The sequence below is a fragment of the Stegostoma tigrinum genome, chromosome 20, assembly GCF_030684315.1.
Source record: "Stegostoma tigrinum isolate sSteTig4 chromosome 20, sSteTig4.hap1, whole genome shotgun sequence".
Lineage (NCBI taxonomy): Eukaryota > Metazoa > Chordata > Chondrichthyes > Orectolobiformes > Stegostomatidae > Stegostoma > Stegostoma tigrinum.
In genome coordinates this window covers 10,675,914-10,703,793 of record NC_081373.1, presented here as the reverse complement: position 1 = coordinate 10,703,793, position 27,880 = coordinate 10,675,914, and the positions used below count along the sequence as shown (strand labels likewise).

The following is a 27,880-nucleotide window of genomic DNA, read 5'->3' as shown; positions in this document are numbered from 1 at the left end:
TAAATGTTGTAATTGTACCAGCCTCCACCACTTCCCCAGCACCTCATTCAATATGAAAGAATTGCGCCTTAGGTCCCTTTTAAGTCTTTCCCCTCTCACCTTAAACCTAAAGTTTGGGTTGACTCTCAACAGCTCTCTGGGGCAATTATGGATGGGTCATAAGTGCTGGCCTGGCTAGTGACATCCACCTTCCATAAACACAAAAAAAAAACCACTCACCTGACACACTGAAAATTGGGATGGATTCCTATGGCCTATATAGTCATGATTACCCTAACACATCTAGGCCTCAGTTGTTATTTTTCTGATAAAAAGTGTGATGTTTATTGCTATTCATGTTGTCTGAAAATGTAGGGCAAGACCACCAACTACAGCTGAAGTACCAAAATGGCGTAAAGGTCATGTGGCAAGAAAATTCCCTGCAAAAATTGGTTTACAGCAAATCATTCAGGAGTTTATAAAGGTACTTTTCAATAATTCTTTGGTACTTGGAACTGAGAAATCACCAAACCAGTTCGTAGTTTGTAAATCCCAAGAAATAGCCTACAGGTAGGTATAGTCATAGAATGTTCTTGCACCTCCTAATAACAACAACAATGCAGCCAGAATGCTGATGTATCTCTGGTGCCTGAACCTATTCCTTTCCAAATAAGTAGCTTGGCTCATGGATTGAGGGGTCTATTCATTTCTGTTACACAGTCTCCATCGTGTTCTTACACAGGGCAGGAATGTGATGAGGTGCATGTACAGGGTACATAGTCAGGGTGTCTTCTCCTGCGTGTGCGTGTGCGTGCAGGTTTAAGGTGAGAGGGGAAAGATATAAAAGGGAACTGAGGGGCAATTTTTTCACCCGGGGGGGGGGGGGGGGGGGTGGTGCACGTACAGAATGAGCTGCCAGAGGAAGTGGAGGAGGCTGGTACAATTACAACATTTAAAAGACGTCTGGACGGTTCTATGAATAGAAAGGGTTTAGAGAGAAGTGGGCAAAATGCTGGCAAATAGTACTGGATTAAGTTAGGATATATGGTCAGCATGGAAGGATCTATCTCTGTGCTATATGAATCTAAAAAATTGTGGGAGAGAAATACAGTCATAAAGTGTAGGATCCAACAGGCCCTTTGATAAGCACAACGCATTTTGATATTCCTGATCAGTGTGCCAATGCTGCTGGCACACATCTCGTACAGGTTGTGTAGATTTCTTACCACCAGTCCATCTTTTTCTTAATAGTCGACATTACTGATGCCATGCAAGGAAGGGTGGCCACACAATGTCTTAGGCTGAAGAGAGGCTCAGACTTCACAAAATGTTTATTGCATTTAAAACTTATTAGGTCGTCACACTGCATCTGAGATTTGTGCCCTTCACTTAGGAGGCTTAAGTCAACAGCACAAAAATAAACAAACTGCTTGGTTCCTCTTTGGAAGAGTCCTTTATATCCTGATGTACAGAAGTCACCTTGTGATGACGCTTTCTTGTCCTTACTGCCTTAAACAACAGACAAAGTTAATAAGCTGCCCCAAGGTGCAGCTTAGGAGCATTATCAAATGTTGAGCCACATAAGGTTATATTAGGATAGGTGGATAAAAGTTTGGTCAAAGTGTTAAATTTTAGGCAATGCCTTAATAATAGAGGTAGTGCAAGTGCAAAATACTACAGATGCCAGAATTTGTTCTGAAAACAGCAGATGCTAGAGATCACAGCAGGTCAGGCAGCATCCATGGAGAGAGAGAGAGAGATAGCTAATGTTTCATGTCTTGAATGACCCTTCATAGATGAATTGAAGTTTGGAGAGGGCAGCATTTATGCAATATTTGAGGGAGGGGGTGGAATGCTGGGGCAGAAAAGATGTTGATAGTTCAGATCAAGTGTTCAGGATTTGAGAATGGCAGGACAATGATACGTCTAACTGCCAGACAGGAAAGAACAGAGTGGCCCTCTGGGGTGTGGGGGAGGGGAAGGAGGACATGGTGACAGAGGATGTGACATGTAAAGCTAAAATAAAGTGAATAAATGGGTTTGTGATTTGAAGTTGCTGAACTCAATATCGAGCCCAGAAGGTTGTAAAGTGCCTAGTTTGAAGGTGAGACACTGCTCCTCCAATTTGCACTGTAGCGTATTGGTAGTAACTTCACAGGGGGTCTAGATTCTAGAAAAGTCTGAGAGGATTGGAAAACCGTCAGCGCACCACTTTCATTGAAGTAAGGAAGCAGAGAAAGAAACAGCAAACAAAGGCCAATTTGCTCAGCGACTGCTATTGGGAAAGGGTTAAGAGTCTGTGATAAAATATGGAAAGGTGGAGTGTTTGGAAATTACAATATGATCAAGTAGAGGCAACATGGTTTAGGAAAGGGAAATCTTGTCTGACAAATTTATTACAAATCCTTAAGGAGGTAACAAATGGGATAAATAAAGGGAAAGTAGTAGGTGTAATATATTCAAGTTTTCAGGGAGAATAAAGTACCAAACATTAAGCTATGAAAAAGGTTACAGTCCAGAATGTTGGAGTTGTATGTTAACATGGACAGAGGATTGGCTAACTAATAAAACAGAGTTAGGATTGGTGGAGGGCAGGGTTGCACTTTCAGGGATGGCAACCTGTAACTAGTGGTGTACCACAGGAATCAGTGCTAGGGGCCACGATTATTTAAAGTATATATTCATTACTTGGATGAGGAAATCGAATGTACTATAGCTAAGTGTGCAAAGGACACAAAATAGGTGGGAAGGCAAGTGGTGAGAATGACACAAAGCGTTTGCATAGGGATTTAGACAGGTTAAGCAAGTGGGAAGAAGCTTAGCAGATGGAAAATAATGTGGATAATGTAAAGTTAACACATTGGCAGGAAGAATAGGGGAACTGAATATTACTTAAATAGAGAAAGATTGCAGAAAGCTACAGAACAGAGGGATTTGGGATGTCCATGAATCATAAAAATCTGGCATCCAAATTCAGTTGGTAAAACAGAGGGCAAATGGGATGTTGGCCTTTATTTATTTTTAAATCATTCGAGAGATGTAGGCATCACTGTCTGGCCAGAATTTATTGTCCCTCCCATGTTGCTACTGAGAAGATAGTAGTGAGCTGCCTCCGTGAACAGTTGCAGTCCATGTACTGCATTGTGGGTCAATGCCCCTAGGCAGGGAATTCCAGGATTTTGACCCAACGACAGGGAAGGAATGATAATAAACTTCCTAGTCAGGATGGTGATTGGCTTGGAGTGGAATTTGCAGGCCGCACTTGGAGTATTGCATATAGTTCTGGTCACCGCATTATAGGAAGGATGTGGAAGCATTGGAAAGTGTGCAGAGGAGATTTACCAGGATGTTGCCTGATATGGAGGGAAGGTCTTATGAGGAAAGGCTGAGGGACTTGAAGCTGTTTTCCATCAGAGAGAAGAAGGTTAAGAGTGACCTAATAGAGGCATACAAGATGATCAGAGGATTAGACAGGGTGGACAGCGAGAGCCTTTTTCCTCAGATGGAGATGGCTAACACAAGAGGACATAGCTTTAAATTGAGGGGTGATAGATATAGGACAGATGTCAGAGGTAAGTTCTTTACTCAGAGTAGTTAGGGCATGGAATGCCCTGCCCTCAACAGTAGTAGACTCACCAAGTTTAAGGGCATTTAAATGGTCATTGCATAAACACAAGGATGATAATGGAATAGTACAGTTTAAAACGGGCTTCAGTTTGGTTTCACAGGTCAGCGCAACAGAAGGCCCAAGGGCCTGTTCTGCGCTGTAGTGTTCTATGGTGGTGTTCCCGTGTATCTGCTGCCCTTGTAGCTAGACATGGTCATGGGGTCTGGAAGGTGCTGTCTGAGGACCTTTGGTGAATTCCTGCAGTGCATCTTGTCGCTGGTACACACTGCTGCTATTGAGTTTTGGCAGTGGAGGGAGTGGTGCCAATCAAGTGAGCAGCCATATCAAAGGGATTGGAGTACAAACATGGGGAGGTTTTGCTAAAACTATACAAGGCACTAGTCAGACCACAGCCGGAATATTGTGAACGGGGGGCTGGTTTTGGGCCCCTTACCCAAGAAAAGTTGCACTGGCATTGAAGGCAGTCCAGAGAAGTTTCACTACACTGAGACCAGGTATGGAGGAACTGTCTTATGGAGTACGGTTGAATAGATGGGCCTGTACTCATTGGAATATCGAAAAATGAGAGGCAACCTTTCTGAAAAATCCAGGGATCTTATGGGTAAATGTGGAAATATTGTTTCCCCTTGTGGGAGAATCTAGGACCAAAGGGAATAATCTCAGAACAAAAGGTCAGCCATTAAAGACAGAGATAAGGAGGAATTCCTTCCATCAGAGGGTAGTGAATCAGTGGAATTCTTTACCACAGAGGGCTGTCGAGGGTGAGTCATTAAGTACATTCAAGGCTAAGATAAACAGAGTTTTAAATCACTAAAGGGAATCAAGGCTTGTTGGGAAAAGGCAGAAAAGTGCGGATGATCTAATTCAATGGCAGAACACATTTGATGGGCTGAATAGCCTACTTCTACTCCTACATCTTTTGCTCTTGTGGTTTTAAAAGGAGGAGAGAATGGCAGAGAGGTTTAGGGAGAGTATTCCAGAGTTTAGAACCCAGGCTGTGAAGTCTCAATCCTTCTCAGACTAGAACATATCTACCGACTACAATTTATAGTGTCGTCCCCTCTCAACAATTCCTCAAAACCACCTCAACAATTAGATTAGCACTGAATATTTAATAAGCAGCATGGAAAATGTTGTCAAATTAAGTATAATATTTCCAAATCACTGCAAAGTGCTCGTACTGAGTTTCTGGCCAAAGTGAATCAATTTGTTCACTCACAACATTACAGCTGTGTAAAATTCTTTGCCGCAAATTCATCAGGCAAATGTCCCTTACTCTGCTAATCATCACCTGTAGGAAGTAATCTAATGGGAAGGAGAATATTCCTGCTGGACAACAGTGGCTAATCGAAGTCATTGCATCCTAATTGTTATTGGCACCAAGTTGTCTCGACATTTGGAGGTTGCAGTAATAATCTTTCCAAGGCTCTCAAATGTCTTGTGTCTCGGACTGTCTGTAATACCGATTCTCTTCCTAGACAGAATGTCTTGGAACTCTCCGGCCTTTCTCCAGTTCCCTTCTCAATGCCTGGCTTCTTTACTGCTTTCTTTATTTGCTTCTGACACTATTCATTTTTCCCCCCGCAGCTAGACAGCATCAATTCCTCTTGCGCCTCTCTTTGAAGTGACACCCCCTGTGGTCCCTTCCATTCAACCTGACAGCCCTCCGAGCTCTCTGCGATCCTCCAATTCTGGCCCCTCCCAAACCCTCAATTTTTGATCTCTCCACCGCAAAGTGGACAGGCTTTCAGCTGCCTAAGGCAAAAGCCATTCCCACCCTAAACCTACCTAGTACCTCCAGTAATACTCACCTTAAAACCTACCTGCTTGACCAAGTCTTCACACAAGCTTTCCAAAAAAAAAGTTGTCAATGAGAAATGGGTGTATCAGGCTAGGCTAGCATTTATTGCCCATCTCCAATTATACAGAGGGCTGTTAAAAGTCAACTGCATTGCTGTGTGTAGTGACTATAGCTATGGCATTTCAAGTGCTCATCCACATAGCTCTTAAAATGAGAGCATCTGTCTCTACCATCCTTTCAGGCAGTGAGTCCCAGATTCCCACCATCTCCTAGTTGAAAAAGGTTTTTCCTTATAGCCTCTTTATACCCTTGTTCTTTACCTGAAAGGCAGTGCCCCCAATTACTTACCCCTCTATAAAACAAAACGTGATTACATGATTGTCATGCCAGTAATGTCATCACTAGCACTTCATTTCAGTCTCTTGAAACAGAGGAAGTAGGAGCAGGAGTAGGCACATTCAGTCATAGAGTCATTCAACACAAACAGACCCTTGGGTTCAACCAGTCCATGCCGAACATAATTCCAAATTAATCTAGTTCCACCTGCCTGCTCCTGACCCATTTCCCTGCAAAACTTTCCCAGTCACAGACTTATCCAAAATGTCCTATAAATGTTGTAACTGCGCACATCCACCATCCTCAGGAAATTCATTCCAGCCGCCAACCACCTCCTATGCAAAATGTTGCCCCTCACATCTATTTTAAATCTGTCTCCTCTTGCTACAAAAATGTGCCCCATAGTCTTGAACACCCCCATCCTAGGGAAAGACACCTATGTTTAACCTTATCTATACCCCTCACGATTTTGCAGTCCTTCAAATCTATCCCATTATTCAATATGATCACAGTTGGTCATCCAACTCAGCACCCTGTTCCTGCTTTTCCCCCACATCCTTTCACCCTAAGAACTACACATTTTTTTAAATTGAATTTAAATGTTGCCATTAACCTGGGGATCTGGATTACTAGTCTAGTGACTTTACCACTGGCCTTCCAGCTATCCTAAAGCCTCCTTAAAATGACTTGATGTTAAACTTTTCTTGATGATGCTCTGATGAAATACATTGGGGAGCTTTACAACAGGGATGTTATGTAAGTGTAAGTTGTTGTTGTGTTTGCACTGATGACAGATTTAGCTGCCTAAGTTTTACTCTCGTGTCTTATGATGTGAAGGACAATGTCACAGTCTCATTCTTGAGAAACACAAGGCTACATCTGTTGTGTAACTCTCTCAAACTGCTGTCCCCTGGCAGTTTCAATAACCTGCCTTTATCTCTATCACAGGGGGCACATTGGCTGAAATATTGACTTTTCAAATTTATCACTGCGATTTAATTGAGTAACAGAAACCCACCTTATCGACTGCAGGTAAGCTGAGCTGAAAGAATCTATTATTCTTTGCTCATGAGAATTGTGATATCACCTCAGTTTTTCAACAGTTCCTTGTAGGCTGTACAAATCTCACAACTCTACACTTCACCAAAACCTTGCAATCATGTTATTGATTGCATTTTGATTTGATTTGATTTTTAGGAACTCCACTTAACACAATAAAGACCACCAAATTTCTTCTCGCATTTTCTCCCTCTCAATTCCCTCTCTTTTTGGTTCTTGCCTATTGGTTCCCTCCCTCTCATTTTGTCTCTTGTTTGATGTGTGTATGTGTCGCTCTCTTGCTCCCCACCCCCCCCCTTCCCATTTTTTTCCCACCTTTTCCCCAGGTACTGCCTCAGAAATAAACCCTTGGTGATGAGGGCCCTTTGATAGGAGAAAGGCTTATTGAGCCTGAATGGAAATCAGTCTCAGCAGGGGGCATCATTAGGGGTAATAGGCTGCACAAAAGCAGGAGAGGGGGTCTCTTCCAAGGCTGATGCTGGGGCACATTGTTGGAGCAATTATAAGGTGTTCCTTCTACAAGAGACCACACAAGAGGCTACAAAATAAGATAAGAATGCATGGTGTTAGGGGCAAGGTACCGGCATGGATAGAGGATTGGCTGACTGGTAAAAGGCAGAGAATGGGAGTAATGGGGTCTTTCTCATAACCTTAGATACCCCTATCAGGTCCCCTCCTCAGTCTTTCCAGCTGTAAAGAAAACAACAAGAGATTCTCCAGCCTCTGTTTGTCACTAAACTGCTCCATCCCAAGCAATATCCAGAGAAATCAGGTCTACATTTGCTCATCACACACTCACCTTTGATGCCTTCATCTCCCACAAAATTACTCGTCCTCACCACCACACTCTTAGGTCTAAGAGACACAGAATTCATAGTATATTGCTGTGGACTGATCAGAACCAGGCCCAGGTGGATCTCATTGACTATTAGATCCTTGATTGGGATTGTTAGCCTGGCCAATCAGCAATCTCATAGTCAATGAGATCCACCTGCACCTGGTTCCAATCACTACAGGTGGACAATAGATCTTACCCACCACGGCCAAACAGAACATAGAGCATGGGACAATACAGCAGAGAAACAGGCCCTTCAGCCAACGAAGTGCTGTACATGACACCAAATTAAACTGCTCATGGTCCATATCTCTCCATTCCTTGTTTATTCATGTGCTTATCTAAAAGCCCTTTGAATGCACCTATCATATCTGCCTCCATCGATACCCTGGTAGCTCATTCCAGACACTTACCACTCTCTGTGTGAGAAAACTGCCCCTCACATCTTCTTTGGACTTTGCCCCTCTCACATTTAATGAATGCACTCTAGTATTAGACATTTCAACTCTGGGAAAAAGATTCTGTCCATCAACCTTATCTATGCTTCTCATAGTTTTATAACCTTCAATCAGGTCTCCCCTCAGCCTTCACCACTCCAAAATAAACAACCCCTAATGTTTGTTTAGCCTGTCCTTGTAGCTTATACCCTCTAATCTGGGCAGCATCTTGGTGAACCTCTTCTGCACCCTCACGACAGCCTCCATGTCCTCCCTGTAAATATGGCAATCAGAATACTATTAGTGATCTGACTGATAATCAGTACTTGTTGGTCAACCATCTTCTTAATCCATTCCCTCCTTCCTCACCTCCAACTAAAGGTGTAGGGAACCTATGAGTATCCGACTTACTAAGAGCAAGGTTATCCAATCAGCTGCTGCCACATCACCTCTTCCCATCAATCCACCCTGACTACAGAAATCCAGCAATTACAATTATAAACCAATCAGTTTAACCTTGCTGATACAGAAACTTCTAGAAAAATTTATTCGGGGTAAGATTAATAGCCATATGGAAAAAAAAGTGAATTATTTTGGAGAGTAAGCTTGGATTTGTGCAGGGAAATCATGTCTAACTAACTTGTGGAAGTACTTTGAAGAGGTAACAGAGAGGGTCAATGAGAATAATGATGTTGATGTGGTATGTATAGATTTCTATAAAGCATTTGATGAAGTGTCACTCAGCAGACTTGTGAGGTAAATTATAGACCATGGAGTGTAGCAAAATGGATACAAAATTTGCTGATGGGTCAAAACAAGTGAGGTCTGGGTGATAGGTATTTGTTGGACTGGGGGGAAGGCTTGTAGTGGTCTCCTGGTGATAGGTATTTGTTGGACTGGGGGAAGGCTTGTAGTGGTCTCCTGGTGATAGATATTTGTTGGACTGGGGGAAGGCTTGTAGTGGTCTCCTGGTGGGGGTGGGGGGGGGGCGGTATTCAGTATTGGCAGCCTTGTTTGTTTCTGATATACACAAATGATCTGGATCTTGGCATGCAGCAGACAATTTGAAAGTTTATAGATGACACAAAATTGGAAGCGTTGTAAAGTTTGAGGAGGACAGTGCAGAACATGAAAAGAGCATTGGCAAGTTGGTGGAGTGGGCAGATAGGAGGCAGATGAAGTTCAGTGTTGAGAAGTGTAAAGCAATGAACTATGTTACAAAGCACATAAAGAGGCAGCATAAAATAAGAGGTACTATTCTAAAGGGTCTTTTGGACCAAATACGTCATGAAAGGTAGCAGGACAATTAGATGAAGCTGTAGATAAAGTATAAGGAATTCCAAGCTTCATTCATCGGGGAATAGATTACAAGAGCAACGCGGTTATGTTGAACTTGCATAAGATACTGCTTAGACATCAGCTGGAGTACTGGGTACTGCTCTATTGGAAGGATGTAAGCACATTAGAGACAGTGTAGAAGAGGTTTCTGAGAATGGCTCAAGGGAAGAGGGAATTTAGCTATTCAGAAAGATGAGAGAAGTTAGGATTGTCTTCCCGGAAGAGGAGAAAGCTAAGAGGAGATTTGATAGAAGTTTTCAGAATCATGATGGAATCTGGACACAGTAGATCAGGAGCAACCGATCCTGCTCTAATAAAAGATACAGTTTTAAAGTGTTCTGCGAAAGAAGCAAAGCAAGGGTGAGAGCAACCTTTTTCACTCAGTGAGTATTAGCATCTGGAAGACACTACTTAGAAGTGTGGTAGAGGCAGGTTCAATTGCAGCAGTCAAGAGAGTACTAGAGGTTATTTTGAAGTAAGTAACATATGGGGTTATGGAAAAATTACAGGACATGAAGTCAAAGTTACTCAGAGAGCTAGTGTAGACACAGTGGGATGAATGGTCTCTCTGCAGCACAGCAATTCTGTCATTGTGACTTTTTCTAAAACTCACCCTGCCCTAGCCCTGAACTCATGTCTCCCTAGTTTCTCTCGAATCTCACCCCATTCACTATCAGAGCTTGATTTGTCCAGAAGACCCACTTTTTGTTCTTTAAATCCTACTCCCAGTAAAGTACTGACCATTCAACCCCCTCATCCTTTGTTCCATGCTAGCCCAAATTGCTAATGGTTCTCTCCTGTTAAGACGCTAGTATCACTCCACACTTCAAAGTTAATCAAGCTTTGATGTTACTGTATTTACAAAAGACCATCCCATCTCCAAACACCCTTTCCACAACAAAGCCTGTCAATGTGTCTCTGTCTCCCAAATCCATTCCTTTCTTTCCTGGAATGTTTCAATCAAGGGTCTCCCCACCCAGCCACCAAATGGCTTTTATCTGAGCCACAAGTGACATTCTGTGTGCCTGAGGAAAGTAAATTGTCCCTCTGTTTATGGCACTGTCATGGTCACCACAGCATCCTCCTCCAATATCACTCCATCCAGCTCATTGGGCTTGTTCTCACCAGGGTCCATTCTTAATTATCTGATCATAGCCAAAGAATCTCTTGGATGGGCATCCCTTCCTGCCCAGGCACCATTAGCACTGAACGTTTCTATTCATTCACAGGATGAGGGTGTCACTGGCTAGGCAACATTCATTGCCCATCCCTAATTGCCCAGAGGGCAGTTAGAGTCAACCACATTGCTGCGGACCCAGAGTCACATGTAGGCCACACCAGGTAAGGATGGCAGTTTCCTTCCCTAAAGGGCATTAGTGAACCAGATGGGTTTTTCCCAACAATTTGGATTCATGGTCATTGTTAAACTCATAATTCCAGACGTTTGTCGAATTCAAATTTCACCATTTGCCATGATAGGATTTGAACCCTGGTCCCCAGAACATTATCTCAGTCTCTGAATTATCAGTCCAACGCTATTACCACTAGGCCATTGCCTCCCCACATCTATCAACAATCTAACCTCCTTCTGTCACGATTGACTGACTCACTATCACCGTCGTGTCTCAGTCACCCTGGCCTTGCTTTCTATTCGTTCCACCCACCCCCCAATGCCACAGGCAGTAGTCGGGGAGCCTCAAGCTTCCCCTATGACTCTGCCCCACAAAGACCCTATAACCATCACCATCCACTTGACCTCTCTCCAGTTTAAACCTACCACCATCATCCACCTCTGGCCTACCCTGATCTTAACCCTTCCCGATAAGAGTTCCACTAATGCTGCTTGATTCTGGGACTTTACTTCACACATGCCCTCCACATGTCCCCCTGCCACTACTGCCCAATATCTTTGTTCAACCTCCCCCAACCTCCCCATTGACACTAGTAACACTGCACCCTTTTGGATCATCTCTCTCTGACTATTCTTGTCTGGAAAGACCTTCCACCACCCAACAACTCTATCACAATTCCCTTGCTTACTCCACACACTTGTCTTGTCTCCAAGCCTCATGCACCTTTTCTCCCTCTGTCAGACTCCTCACACCTGTACCCCTGCGTACTCCATCACTGCCATATCATTGCCCCATTTGCCCCCAGTTCCCCATCACTGCCCCATTCCCCTCACTGCCCCAATCCCCCCCATTTCCCATCACCGCCCCATTCCCCAACACTGTTCCATACCACCCCATTCCACATCATGCCCTGTATAGCCCCAATCCTAGCTCTCCATCACTGTCCGATTCCTCCATGTACTCCCTCACTGTCCCATTTCCCTTCCCTCCATGCCTCGTGGTCCCTGCTCGCCGCTGTTTCCTCCCTCCCTTGGTCCATCACCCACGCCCTTTTCCCCATGCCACCCAATCACAAATGTTGATTCATTGGCCAATGCTTCCCCAAAGAGGAAAAAGCTGCGGTTAGTCATTCCACCTACAGAAGTGGACTGTTTCACGTGTCCTCACGCCACTGACTTACAGCCGTGAAAGTGACAGCTCACAATTCTCGATCTCAAATATGTGCTTATTCCATCAAAAATAGCTTCTTAATGAGCATGCTGCTTCATATTTCCCAATGGGAAGATCAACTCCCTATCAAACTTACAAGGACTTTGTGCCATAGTTTCATCCCACTGTTGGGAACCTGGTCTTTAGCCTCCATATTATTAAGTTCCTTACTGGCCTTGCTTTCCAATCCTACGAGTAGCACCGAATTCCCATACTTTGATAGAGGTTATTTGCTGCAACTGACCCATTATTCTGTTTATTACTGCTTGGCCTGACAAACTGGCAATTGGAAGGCAAACAAGATGTGTCTATCAGTCCCTGTGTACCTGAAAAGGCATTATTAGTGTTGAGAAAGTATATTTCTTCTTGTCCATCACCATCGATATCGCAGGCCGCTACGCCTATAGCATTGCCTTGTCGATCGCGCAATGAGTAGTAAGGAGAACTGTGCTCATCAACAGCGATGTTCTGCAGCCGCTTCGTGGTTCTGTCATACTTTAACACTAGGTTCGGACCGTTGTATCTGTGGAAACACAAAGCCCATGAAACACATTGAGAATGTGGCCAGAACAGAATTGGAAGTGAGTTCTCCCACCCACTGAAATCTTGATGCTTACTGTGATAAGGAGCCAAACCATTAGGAAAACATCAAGCCTCACTCAGTACAGAGAGCACATCACCTCCTACAGATCTAGCTTGCGCATGACCTGTACGGGGCTTGATGCCGTCACCAGCCTGTTATAGATCCATTGAGTCACACAGCACGGAAACAGGCCCTTCAGTCCAAACACTCCAAACATAATCCAAAACTAAACTAATCCCACTTGCCATATCCCTCCAAGCCGTTTCTATTCATGTACTTAGCCAAATGTCTTTTAAACACTGTAACTGTACCCACATTCACCACTTCCTCTGGCAGTTCATTCCTTGCCTGAACCACTATCCGTGTAAAAATAGTTGCTGCTGGTGTTCTTTTTAAATCTTGCTCCTCTCTCCTCAAAACTAGAAGGTATATTTTTAAGCTCGTCCACACTGGGGGAAAGACCATCGTGTTTCACCTTATCTACCGCCCTCATGACATAATGTTATACATTTCAATAAGATCACCTCTCCTTCTCAACTCCTATGATAGTAGACACAATCATTCCTCATAAACACCTCCCTCATCCTGGGGAATCAGTTTTGTTAACCTTCTCTGACTTGCTTCCAATGTGGGTATATCCCTTCATCTGTCAGAACTCTAACAGTATTCCATGTTTCACCAATTCCATCGGACTGACCAATGTCCTGTACAGTCTTAGCAAGACTCCCCTCCCTTTACACTCCATTCTCCTTGCACTAAAGGCCAATATTCCTTTTTCCTTCCTAATGACTTGTTCCATCTGCATGATAAACTTTTGTTGTTCATGTGCAAGGACATATAATATGTGCTTACTGCAGCCACTTTCTATATAAATAATATTGTGCTTTTCCATTTGTCCTGGGGGGGGGGCAACCTCAAGTTCTCCACAAGATCTTCATTTCAATGTTTGCGCTCTCATTTACCCTATCTCAATCCCTTTGCAGACTCTTTGTGACCCCCCACAACTTGTTTTCCTACCGATCTTCATATTAAATTTGTCCGATTATTTTATTTGAAGGCATTGAGGACCTGGTGTGTTGGTGGGCCCTGTGAGTGGTGAACGAGGCCTGAATTGATGTCCTCAGTTGGCACTGAGTTGGCCGTGCTCAGACAGATTGGCCTTTGGGACTCACCCTGGTAGTTGTAGGGCCATCCATCGAAGTACAGACTGAGTGGGCTCATAATGAGCCCCACATCCTCGACATCCCATACGAAAACCAGCCGTAGCAACATTAAAGTGGGCAATCAGTTCATACCAAGTGGCACTGTATACTGTTAGGAATTGTTAGGGACACAATCACCATTATTTGACTTTCAAGTAAGGGGGTGGCCCTCTTATGGAACAGTGGTACTGTCCCTACCCCTGGACTAAGAAATCAGAGTTCAAGATCCACCTGCCCTAGAGGTGTATAATAGCACCTCTGAATAGGTTGATTAGGAAAATAGGTTAAATTTTAAAAAGTTATAACAACACAAAAGTAAATTGTTTACATATTTTGGCTGGTACGGTAGCTCAAAGTTAGCACTACTGCCTCACAAGCGTCAAGGGCCCGGGTTCAATTCCACCCTCAGGCAACTGTCTGTGTTGGAGCTTCTTCCCATGTTCTGCATGGGTTTCCTCCAGGTGCTCCAGTTTCCTCCCACAGTCCAAAGATGGGCAGGCTGGGTGGATTAGCCATGAGAACTGCAGGACTACAGGGATAGGATTGGGGGTCTGGGTCTGGTTGGGATGCCCTTCAAAGAATGGTCTGCTTCCACCCTGTAGGGATTCTATGATACTATGCACCTGCATCACTAAAAACTATTATGATGGTCATTGTCACATGTGGGATCTTGTTGTTGAACAGCTAGATATTGTGTTTCAGCATTACCAGCAATCTCTGGAAGGGGTAATTTGTCAAGAATGTATTCAAGGAATGGTGTGAAACAAAGGGACCTTGGCATGTTTGTCCATAGATCTTTGAAGGTGGAAGGGCGTGTTAATAGGATGGTAAGAAAGGTATATGGGAGGGACACTTGCCTTCATCAATCAAGGCATACTTTACAAAAGCTGAGAAGTCATATTGGAGTTGCAGAGAACTTTGGTTAGGCCACAGCTGGGGTACCATGTGCAGTCCTGGTCACCATATTGCAGGAGCACTGTGATTGCACTGTACTGGGTGCACAGGAGATTCATCAGGCTGCTGCCTGAGATAGACCATTTAAGTTATGAGCAAATGTTGGCCAGGCTTGGATTATTTTTGTTGGAGCAAAGAAGACTGAAGAGCGATCTGGCTGAGGTGTACAAGATGACGAGGGGTGTGAATGGAATGGATAAGGAGCAGCTGCTCCCTTTAGTTGAAGGGTCAGTCACAATGGGACACGGGTTCAAGGTGAGGGGCAGAAGGTTCGGGGGGAAGTGAGATAAAACCTTTTACCCAGAGGGTGGTGATGATGTGCAATGTGCTGCCTGGGAGGGTGATACAGGCGAATTGCCTCACATCCTTTAAGAAGGGCCTGGATGAGGCACTTGGCACGTCATAACATTCAGGGCTGTGGGCCAAGTGCTGGTAAGTGGGATGAGGTTGAAGGTCAGGTCTTCCACACATGTTGGTGCACAATCAAATGGGCTGAAGGGCCTCTTCTGCATCATATGATCCTGTGATTCATAAACATGTTATTTGTGCTAGAACAAAAACAAGTGTAATAAGCAAAACCAAGGGACTGTGCATCACTTTCATAAACCTCACCAAAGTATTCCACATTGTGAGCAGAGATGAACTTCAGAAAATCCTTAAAAACTTCAGGTGGCCCTCCCAGATTCCTGGTCAGTGAAGTCAGTATGGGCCTGTCAACCAACGCTCAAGAGCCCTCCAGATCTCCGATGGCTTGTAGCAGAGACCTATACTAGCTCTGACCCTGACCTTATTCACTATCTCTTTCAGCAAGATGCTACAGCTGGTAATGGAAATTCTTGAGGGAGTTACATATCCTTCTGGGTAGATTGTGACCTTTTTGACCTTAGGCATCTTCGCTCTCATACAAAGACACAAGATAATCTCATCTGTGATTTTCTCTCCCTGCCGCAGTTAGTCACAGTTGTAATGTGTTGCTACACATGCGCCTGAGGCAACACAGCACTTTGGACTAAAAATCAGTTGAAAGAAAACTGAAGTCTTCCTTCAATCTGCACTGCAACATGGACATAGAGCACCTCGCAAGGTCAGTGAGGAGACCATCAAACAGCATACCTAAATACAAATGCAGAGATCACTAAAGGAGCTCAGCATATGTGCGAACAGAGAAACAGACTTAACATTTCATGTCAGTTCTGACCAGTTCTTCGCTTCTATTCACCTTAGTTGAAGGGTCAATAATGAGGGAGCATCATTTTAAAGTGAAGGTCAGGCATTTTGGGTCTGAAATGCACTGCCTGGGTGCAGAGTTGAGGCAGGAAGCCTCATACCTTTAAATAAAAATGTGGATGAGCACTTAAAGGGTCATAAGATTCAAGGTTACAGGCCACGTGCTGGAAAGTGGGATCAATGTAGAAAGGTCAGCACGGACTCTATGATCCGAAGAACATTTCTGACATGTATGCCTGTGTCATGTTCTATGACACTCAGTATCATAACAGATTTGAAACGTTAACTCTCTTCCTCTCTCCACAGATGCAGCCAGGCCTCCTGAGTTTCTCCAACATTTCCTATGTTTGTTTTAGAACCCCAGCATCCACAGTGTCTTATCTTTAAGCAGTATACTTATTTCGGGAGCGCCCTTTCGCCTGAAGCCAGCATACACAAAGAAGTGGGCAACAAACTATTGAAAGCGTATTATTCGGGGAATCCGACAAATAAGTTTGGAGTGACCACAGCCTCAGAGTACAGAGGCAAAGTGTACGCAGGTGTATGAGCTGGCACAGCCTTCCTGTACAGTGTGGAGTCACCAGGCCTTGTACACCTGTAATATACCTATTGTTTACCCCTTCTACTGCACCTCTATCAGCACTGACTCCTCAGCGGCCTCAAGATGAGCTAACAAAATAATATCACAAATGTTGGATATCACTGTTACCACCAGCACCAAGACTGTCCTCCTGCAAAGCCAACAACATTAGGCAGGTTAATAAAATGTGAGGCTGGATGAACACAGCAGGCCAAGCAGCATCTCAGGAGCACAAAAGCTGACGTTTCGGGCCTCTGCTCTCTGATGAAGGGTCTAGGCCCAAAACGTCAGCTTTTGTGCTCCTGAGATGCTGCTGGGCCTGCTGTGTTCATCCAGCCTCACATTTTATTATCTTGGAATCTCCAGCATCTGCAGTTCCCATTATCTCTGATAACATTAGGCAGGTAATGGTATCTGGAGGGATGATTATTGCCTGCCCAAACATCCATATTGTACAGAGAGCTGACCGCCAGATAACAACACTATGCAAACATCTCGAAGACTCTTTGAAGAAAGAAATTGCTCACTGTGTTTCACAACAACCATCACCTCTGGGAGGCACAAACAACCAGAAACAAAAACAGAATTTGCTGGAAAATCTTAGTCGGTCTGGCAGCGGCCAAAAAGAGTTGTCATTGGACCCAAAACATTGACTCTGCTTTCTCTCCACTTTTGCTGCCGGACCTGCTCAGTTTTTCCAGCAATTACTGTTTTTGCTTCTGATTTTCAGCATCCGCAGTTCTTTGGGTTTTTGTTTTGGATAAGCATATGGACGTACATGGAATAGTGTAGGTTAGATGGGCTTCAGATCGGTATGACAGGTCGGCACAACATCGAGGGCCGAAGGGCCTGTACTGTGCTGAATGTTCTATGTTCTATGTTTTATTTCTGTAGACTGTGTTTCCTGGAGATGCTTTACTCAGGGCATGCAGCCACTGGCTTTGATATTGAGTGAAGATCTGGTAAGGAAGTTGTCCCCAGCAGCAAGAACACCTTCTCCTGAACCCATTGCAGGAAAATCAAATGGCCCCACACATTCCTGACTGTCTGCAACTGATGAGATAACCCTTCCTCAAGCCTTTGTTCTTTAAGAAAGAAGCATTTTTAAAGTTTTTTTAGAAAGACAGCGGCTCATGTGTGGAATGAACTTCCTGGGGAAGTAGTGGATGCGGGTAGAGTTATAACAGTTAAAAGACGTTTGGATAAGTTCATGAATGAGAATGGTTTAGATGGATATGGTCCAAGAGCAGGCAGGTGCAGCTAGTTTAGTTTGGGATTATGGGTGGCATGGACTGGCTGGACCGAAGGGCCTCTTTCTGTGCTGCATGACTCTATGAGTCTAGGTTGTTTCATAAAGAAAGTGCATTTGTTTTGCTTGTAGGATGCTTCAGGACTTCCTGAGGTCATGAAAAGCACAATCCTTCTCTTAAAGTGCTAGAATCATTTGATAGATTCGTAAGGGCATTGGTGAAACTGAAAACTATGGTACTTTTCTTCTTTGGAAAAGGACCAGATGACTTTCTGTTTGGAAGTGGAATGAGGCTGGTGGTTAAAGAATCACAAGGAAGAATGTTGGATGGAAGGCTTTGAAGGCTGTGAATTGGACATCGGTTAGCTACCCAAATATAGATTGCAGCCCTTTCTTTTTGTACCATCTCCATCCCATTACCATTTTAATTGCCCCATTTATCCAAATTGGCATTCTTCATTTAATTTACATTTCATTGTCATTAGGCATATATCATATTGCGTATTTCAATATTTATAGCTTACAAAAGGTTTCATTCTTTGCAACAGCAATCATCTGGTAATGCATTCCACAGATCAGCACTCATTCCTGGTGAAATTTTCCTTTTCAAAGTCATGCTTTCTGGGCCTTTCCAGCAGCTGACAACAGGACAATTTTTAAATTGATCATTTTTAAATCCCCAGTCACCATGACAATAATAAAAAGAAAGACACCCTCTTGTGCTTTACAATCAATACAGTGCTCATTGAACTGCAGTCACTGTTGTAATATGGATTACCAATTTTTACATAGCAAACTATCTTAAGCAGCAATCTAAACAAAATCATATAATCATTTAGGGATGTCCTGGGATGTAATTACTGGCCAAGACACTGGGATAGAAATCGCTGGGGTTTTTTTGCCAGGTTCCATGGGATCCTTTATGCTCAACTAAGTGAACAGTTTAACTATCTCACCCTAAAAGAAAACATCTCTGACAGCATAGCATGCCCTCATTACTGGATTGGCATGTCTGTATTAATTTTGCACTTAAATCCCAGAAAGGGGACTTAGAGGCAAATGGCTACAAGCCACTGAACCAAGGGTAGCACGGTGGCTCAGTGGTTAACACTGCTGCCTCACAGCACCAAGGACCTGGGTTTGATTCCTGCCTCTGTCTGTGTAGAGTTTGCATGTTCTTCCTGTGTCTGCGTGGGTTTTCTGAGTATTCTGGTTTCTTCCCACAAAGCTGTGCAGGTTGAGTGGATTGGCCACACTAAATTGCCCATAGACTGCAGGCTAGATGTAATCGTCATGGGAAACGCAAGGTTACATGGAAAGGATAGGCCAGGCCTGGGTAGGATGCTCTTCAGAGTGTCAGTGTGGACTCCATCAGTGGAATGGCCTGCTCCCACACTGTAGGGATTCCATGAAGGATGATAGTGTAACTGTCAGGATTAATTATCTTATACTTCCAAATTGCTGGCTTAATTTCATTGTTATCCAGTTTATATCAATAATTCTATTTAGAAACAAAACATTACAAATATGTACAATTTATGGATAGAACAAGAAATTTAGGGTGAGATATAGCATAATGGGTAAAATCAGAGACTTAGTAAATAAATATGAAGTACTGAAATATGAATAAAATTAAAAGCAGAAGTGTTACTAGTTTAAAATAAATCATGATTTTTGATGCAAACCCCGTTTTTTTTATTGTTTCTGTATTCTGTGCATACTTACAATTGATTTTTATCACAAGACTGAGGTCCAGGAGCCAGGCCAGTACATTTATAAATACATACAGAGCTATAAATATACACATACAGAGCTTTCAAACACTAATTCTTTAAACTAAAAACTGTCAGCACAGTAGCTTTCATCTTAAATTCTGGTCTAGTACCTAATCACATTCTCTCATACATGTATCCATCCTTTTATTTTTGTTTAATGTCAATCCAAAACATTAAACTACCCAGGATATAATTCTTAATGGTTGCAAATCATTCTTCAATCATCATCACCATCAGAATTGGGAGGCTGCACTCAACCGGGTGTGGCATCAAAGAGCCCTGGCAAAACTGGAATCAATGGGTATCAGGGGCAAACTCTCTGGTGGTTGGAGTCACACATGACACTTAGGAAGACAAAAAAGCTCACTTGATTGGAACTACATCCAGAAATATTCACTTCCTCCACCACTGACGGTCTGTGTGTACCATCTACAAGATGCTCTGCAGAAATTCACCGAAGATCCTCAGACAGCACCTTCCAAACACATGACCACTTCCATCTCAAAGGACAAGGGCAGCTGATATATGGGAACATCACCACCTTCAATTTCCCCTCCAAGCCATTCACCCTCCAGACTTGGAAACATATCGCTGTTCTTTCATCATCACTGGGTTAAAATCCTGGAATTCTCTCCCTAAGGGCATTGTGGGTTAACCCACAGCAGGAAGACTGCACCAGTTCAAGAAGGCATTTCACCACCATCTTCTCAAGAGCAACTAGGAAACGGCAAGAAATTCTGGGCCAGCCAATGATGCCCACATCCCACAGATGAATTGAAAGATGAGTTGTAATGCCTATGGAAAGGCCACTAGTGTTGGACTGAATTTTTCCGATGTTGACATGAAATTTAGCTCCTCCTGGGCTGCGACCTGGCTGGATATGCATTGTCAAAGTGATCGTCCAGAGTCACCCCTGGATCAGCTGTCCCATTTAAGAATAGCGAGTAGAGTGTCGATGGTGCCAACCTAATCAGAGGGCAGACAACTCTGGAGCCTTGGCATCCCCCATTGGGACAGACAGACAACTGCTGATGCAGTTCAGAGGGTGTCTCAACAAGGGGAGGTAAGGGGGAAATTTGGAGTCAGAGGGGCCTCCCATTTTGGATGTTCCACTACTCAGTGGCAACTGCTGACCCTGCCCACGAGATGTGTCTCAAAGTAGCAGGAGCTACTCCACCACTGTCCAATTGCTAGTTGGTCAGGAGAATTGATGTTAACAGGGCTTCTTGTGACTGATACTAGCTGCCCATATCAGTGAAGAAATGATCTAGTGCTGGTTCCATCAGTGGCACATGTCAGGGAGCCATCCCATAGAGTCACTGAGATCGCACTGATGTGGTCTTCAGCCCATCCAGCCTGACCTGCTTTTCCTTCACTGCTAACGAGATCTTTTATATAATCATCGTTTTGATTTCTGTTCTGTTCATTCCAGCCTCCTTTTCACCCAGAGCTGCCAACCTTGAACACATCCCAGGTGTGAGATTTTCAGTTGCAAGTTGAAGTGTCACCTCATAGCAAAGGTGTGAAAACAGTTAGAAAAGCAGCAAGACAGATCCTGATGGGGCACAGCTTGTACTCACACCCAGCAGCAGCATCACTCACACAGACCATGGACAGTGGCATGAATTAAGTCTTCAGTGCCACTTTTCCCTCACTCACTATCTTCCAGACTGTGGAATTTAAGAATGGTTTCCTTCCTTTCTGAGAAAGGAGTGAGAGAAGCAAACAAAAGCCATTCCAGGGTTTATGCATCAACAAAAGTCCATTTCAAACAACCCCGGGATCTGTTACAATGCACACTCCTTGACAGTCTCTGGATTTTGCCAATGACTGGGGTTAGAGCAGCCCCAGTTATCAACTGCACTTATAGGAGGTGCATTGCAGTGTTGCGTTGGGGAAGGGGAGAGTCGGCCAGTTTTTGTGTCGAGATAACTCATCAAAGGCAGGTGTTCTGGAGAAACCTTGGTAACAAGTGGTACTGCAACATTTGATTTCAACTCCACCTGCCCGATTCTGTCCCCCCAACCATTCAAAAACTAACATGGAACAGTCTTGCCAACGCTTTGACACTATGTTCAGTCTCTGATGGAATTTAGGATCGACCTTTTTTGAACATTCATCCTGAGAGATGGGTGTCTCTGGCAAGATAAAGTCTATTGACAATCCCTAGGTGTCCTAAAGATGATATAGAGCTGCCACTGGTGAACTGGGATGGACAAAGTCAGAAGTCACACAATGAAGGAGCAGTGCTCTGAAAGCTCGTGATTTTAAATAACCTGGGCTACAATGTGGTGTCGTGCGACTTCTGATTTTGTCTTAAGTGTGGTGTGGTCCTTTCTGTAAACAACTGCAATCATTCCCCTTCGCAGTTGGAGACAACTCAGTGGCTTGTTACTTTAGCCTATTACAACTAAGTCATAGGGAAACCGTGGTTAGCACTGCTGCCTCACTGCGCCAGGGACCTGTGTTCGATTCTACCTCAGCTGACTGTCTGGAGTTTGCACATTCTCCCCGTGTCTGCGTGGGTTTCCTCCGGTGTTCTGGTTTCCTCCCACAGTCCAAAGATGCACAAGTTAGGTGGATTGGCCGTGCTAAATTGCCTGTAGTATTCGGGAAGTGTAGATGAGGTGGGTTTTAAGGGGATGGGTCTGGGTGGGATGCTCTGAGGTTCAGTGTGTACTTGTTGGGACGAAGGTCCTGTTTCCACACTGTAGGGATTTTATGATCTATGATTAAAAACTCAGCATCTGTAGAGAAATAGAGTTAACATTTTGAGTCTGATTTTGGATTTGATAGGGGTGGAAAAGAGATGGGTTTCATGCTGTAGAAAACTGTACAAAGGGCCAAATGGAGCAGAAGGGAAGATTAGAGCATGAGGGAGGTTGGAGCTGTCATAGACCAATCTAGAGGACTGAGATAGGTACAAGAGGAGGCAATAACAGCAGAACATGGGTGAGATGTGCTGAAGTATGGGGGGATAGGGACAAATGAAATGAAATAGAGGACAGAGTTCATGCTCTGAAATTATTGCACTCCAAACTGAGGCAAGGGATTGGAAAATGAGTTACAGCTCCTGCAGCTTTGCCAGTCACCCAATCTGCATTTGGCCTTCCCCAACGACATTGTGAGCTGCAGGTAATCTGAAGGAAGTACACCTTCAGACTGCTTCATCTGGAAGAGGTGTTGTGAGGCCTTGGACAGAGGGTAGGGAGGAGATAAAAGTGCAGGTCTTACACCTCCTGCAGCTGCATGGGGAGATGCCATGGGAGGTAGGTGAGGTGCAGCGGGTGACAGAATAGTGAATGAGGGGATTCAGGACAAAGGGGCCACAGAGGGGAAGGGAAGATGTGTTCAGTGGTGCCATCATGTGGGAGGTGGTGGGAATAGCAATGGTGATCCATTGAGTAAAGAGGCCGGAGGAGTGGAAAGTGAACTCCATCTCAGTTCTGGAAGGGAGAGTATAAGTGCCAGGAAAAGGGTTTCGGAGACGGTTAAGGGCTCTTTTGCTTTCGGGAGACTTGATGGATCCTAGCCTGAAAATCAGGCAGAAGACAGCTTTACAGCCCATTGAAACAGAGGATGGAGCCTAAACCTACCCCCAGCTCTAACACTGATTTCAGCACCATGGACAGCGCAACACACCCTCAGTGCAGTATTAGCATGTCAGCCTGGAATAAGTTCTCAAGCCTCTGTAGTGGAACACACAGCTTTCTGCATCAGAGATAAGTGCTGTTTAGCAATGCCAAGAATCTCAATACCTTGGAAGATACAAAGAAAAAAAAACCGAAGAAACTGGGGTGGGTGGGGCGGTGGGCGGTGAGGGGTGGGGGTAGGTGGTCCTGCAGTGATAATTTAATGCGTTTTCATTTCACCACAGTTAGTTTGCAGGGATGAAGAACTCATTATTCAATTAGCAGCTGCAATTAAATCATTTTTTTTTCACATTTGTTCGAGTTATAACACATTACCACCCACAAGGTGAGAAGCCAATTAAATGGGTGGGTCTAACAAAAATAAGCCACTGTTAGTTCAGCGCAGGATCATAATTATCAAGTAAGATGCAATTACAGGAGATGTTTTCAGATTTTAAAAATGGTGGGGATGCTAGGTTCAACAAAAATTGCCTCCACCTTCCATCCAAACAGACCTCATGTCTGCTTACCGTCGCAGACTCAGAGAGATCAATAGTACAGGAAAAGGCCCTTCAGCCCTTCGAGTTTGTGCTTGTCAAAAACAATCACCTAACTACTCTAATCTATTTCCCAACACTTGGCCCATAGCCTTGTATGCCTTGGCGTTACAAGCACACATCTAAATACTTGAACATTTTGAGGGTTTCTGCAACTCCCATCCTTACAGCAGTGAGTTCCAAGATTTCCACCACCTTGTGGGTGAAGGAGATTTTCTTCACATCCTCTCTAAACCTCCCACCCCTGACCTTAAATCCATTTCCCTCGATCATTAATCCCTCCACCAGGGGAAACAGCTCCTCCTGTCTACTTTATCTATGCCCTTTATGATTATATACAGCTCAATCATCTCCCCGCTCAATCTAAACTGCTCTGAGGAATGCAACCCAAGAGAATGCCAAAGCGCACTGCTGAACTGGGTGTTATGGTGGCTTAGTTAGCACTGCAGCCTCACAGCACCAGGAACCCAGGTTCAATCCATCCTCAGGCAACTGTCTGAGTGGAGTTTGCACATTCTTCCCATGTCTGCCTGGGCATCCTCGGGGTGCTCTGGGTTCCTCCTACAGTCCAGGGATGTGCAGGCTGAGTGGATTAGCCTATGGGGAATGTAGGGCTGGGGGTGTGGGTGTGGGTGTGGATCTGAGTGGGATGCTGTTCGGAGGGTTGGTGTGAATGTGATTGGTCAAATAGCCTGCCTCCACACTGTAGGATTCTATGAACAGCATCATTTTGAAGCTAGACTCCAAGTACAGGCCAAGGCACAGGTAAGCGATGGTGGGTTGGTGATGTGACGGTGAGTTGGGGGTAATTTCAGGGGTCTTGAGGCCAGAGGTCACCATACAGGATGGAGTTCTTGCCTCTCAATGGCCTCCCCCTTCCTTCCTCAATCAGCCACTGAGTGTCATTCAATGAGGGAGCCGACAACCAAACAGGTCACGGTTGGCTTACCATTTGTCCGATATAGCAAACCATCTCCCACCCGGATCAGTACCAGCAGAGGCAGAATGTGGGCATTCATTGTCCACACATTCAGGCCTCAATTGGCAATTGGTGGGAAGGCAGTCCATATCTTTAACTGTGATGGAAGTAGGAAAACTGCAGAATTCCTGCCCTTTGAGACATATAAAATAATCAGAGGGTTAGATAGGGTGGATAGGGAGACCCTTTTTCCTAGGATGGTGACGGCAAGCATGAGGGGCATAGCTTTAAATTGAGGGGTGAAAGATATAGGACAGATGTCAGAGGTAGTTTCTTTACTCAGAGATTAGTAAGGGAATGGAATGCTTTGCCTGCAACGGTAGTAGATTCGCCAACTTTAAGTACATTTAAGTTGTCATTGGACAAGCATATGGATGCACATGGAATAGTGTAGGTTAGATGGGCTTCAGATCGGTACGACAGGTCGACACAACATCGAAGACTGAAGGGCCTGTACTGTGCTGTAATGTTCTATGTCCTATGTTCTACTTTGGCTATTTGATTAAATTATCCCATCCACAACCAAAATTACCCGGGAGGAGGAACGTGGAGGGCAGAAGATTCCAACCATCCACCTGTTAGCTCAATGGTTACCCACTGGATTTGATGCTGGTCACTAGAATGCAAACTCATAATGGACCAAAGGGCCTCTTTTCTTGCTGAAAAACAATGACTGTATAAGGTAATAAGGATTGATTAACGCCATCAAGTTCGATTCTACAGTCCCCAAGAAGCATGCAGCCTTCCTCTCATGTCAATAGCATCCTCACAAAAATTCCACACTAGGAACAGTGCCACTAAATTTAAATTGAGAATTCCACCCTTTCTTTGGGATGAAGTCCTAACTTAGGAAGCTGCTGGCCAATCTGCTTAACCAGTAGCATAATCAGAGTGGCACAGTGGCTTAGTGGTTAGCCCTTCCACCTCACAGTGCCAGGAACCTGTGTTTGATTCCATCTTTGGGTGACTGTGTGTGTGGAGTTTGCGCATTCTCCCTGTATTGGTAAGGGTTTTCTCCAGGTGCTCCAGTTTCCTCCCACAATCCAAAGATGTACAGGTTAGGTGGATTGGCCATGCTCAATTGATCGGTAGAGTCCAGGGACGTTCAGGCTAGATGGGTTAGCCATGGGAAATGCCTGGTTACAGAGATAGGGTAGGGGGCTGACTCTAGGTGGAATGCTAATCGAAGGGTCAGTGTGGACTTGATTGGCTGAATGGTCTCTGCACTGTAGGGATGCTATGATTCTAGCTGTCTGTAGTCCCAGCAATACTTTAGATCCTTAGAAAGCCCTACCAAACTTATGACCACTTGCTCCGAGAAGATCAAAGACAGCAGATTTATGGGAACACCACCCACTGAAAGATCTCCTCCAAGTCACTCACCATCCTGACTCGGAAATATGTCACCATTCCTTCACTGTCTCTGGGTCAAAATCCTGGCATTCCCTCCCCAAGGTCATTTTGGTTCTACCTACAGCATGTGGACTGCAGCAGTTCAAGAAGGCAGCTCACAACCACCTTCTCAAGGGGCAACTAAGGGCAGGCAATAAATGCTGAGGCCAGCCAGCGATGCCCACGTCTCATGAGTAAGTTTAAAAGAAAAAGCAAAGCAGTGGCCACTGATGGGATTTCAAGCCCAATGCACCAAGGAGTTCCAGCTAAGCCCAGGATCACATAGTGGAGCAGTGAGGGGTTTACTTAAAGATGATGGGGTGGGGAGGGCATATTTGATCCAGTGGGTGGCCATACCTCTACATACCTGCCCCAGCCCATCCAAGATCTCATGAGGATGGAGGCAGGGGGGTTGATGACCCGGGAAGGGGTGTGTGTGAGGTACCTCTGATGATCCCAAAATGTCCACCCCACCCCAGCCCCAACCCTTTCCAGTTTCCAGACTTCCTCATGGCATGGGCCTCAACACACTCAGGGTGGGGTGTGGGAATGAGGGCCTTAAGGCCAGCTGTAGGCCCCTGAGTGGGAAGACTGCCACCCACATCCTCATGAGATCTTGGACAGGCTGGGGCAGGTATGTAGAGGTACGGCCACCCACTGGATCAAATGTATCCTCCCCACCCCATCATCTAGCCGACCATAAGCGGGTGTATAAACCCTAGTCCATTCTGTTGCACTGTAGCAATGTCTAAGGACTTGAGTGAAGCAAGGGTAGGTCTAAATGACAATCCAGATAATTTTATAGTCACGTCACCAAATTTGAGCTCCTCAAATGACTGTATTTTATTCAATTATGCAATATTACAGGACCCACTTGGACCCCATAACCTCAATGTTTGATGACATTCCCATTCTAACAGTCTGATATCCCACAAGCTACAAGGAGAAACTTCAGTGCCTACCCATGGTGCCAGACAGACCACACCTAGATCGCCCCATTTTCTAAACAAAATTGTTTATAGGTTATAGGCATCACTGGTGAGGGTTTTAAAATAATTGGCAGTGATTACATGGACATCATTAGATGAGTTCTTTATTCCAGATTTATATTGAATTCAAATTTCACCATCTGCCACAGTGGGATTAAAACTCATCTCCCTAAAACACCTAAAGCTTGGGTCTCTGGGCAACTTGTCCATAACAACTAGTTATCACTGCACCAACCAAGTGTTCTGTGTCATTTAGGTCACTGTGGGAATTGTTAGAATTTTACAACCATTGGTATTTATAGGACAGAGGTGATTCAGCCCATCCTAGGCTATGTTGACCCTCTGTTAGGACAAAATTAATCCATTTCTCATACACTCTTCTAGCCCTGTCCCATCAACAACTTAAAATATCTATTCCATGTTCGTTATAAAGATACAACCGTAGCTGCCATAACCATTCCCAATTTGGCTTACCAAAGGGCTCGGCCACCACAGGCTTAATCAGCTGGAAACTAATCACTATTGGCTTTGCGGAGTGTGTGTTTGTTGATTGTAGCTCTCAAGTGCTTATTGTCTTTCTTTAATGGGAGGATCTTTTACATGTGATCCAAACAGGTATAGCCTTATACCTGTGAAAGGACACTCACCAATTAGCTCCTTTCCTGTTAGATAGCTTTGACTACAGACTTAGAGTTTAATTATGTGACTGAATACATAATATATACACCGGCCTCTTGTGCTGCTGTGGTAGCATCCCTACCTCTAGACCAGGAGCTCCAGTCCTACC

General features: G+C 44.4%; 1 protein-coding gene across 3 annotated transcripts in view; it reads right to left on the bottom strand.

The window, feature by feature from the left end:
• Positions 1-27,880, bottom strand: part of crtac1b (cartilage acidic protein 1b) — a 281,745-nt gene that overhangs the window by 174,492 nt on the left and 79,373 nt on the right. For all 3 annotated transcript variants that reach the window (XM_048550806.2, XM_059653000.1, XM_048550807.2), the window contains exon 3: positions 12,301-12,497. In XM_048550806.2, the coding sequence (XP_048406763.2) occupies positions 12,301-12,497 (197 nt within the window). The remainder of the gene's footprint in view (positions 1-12,300; positions 12,498-27,880) is intronic.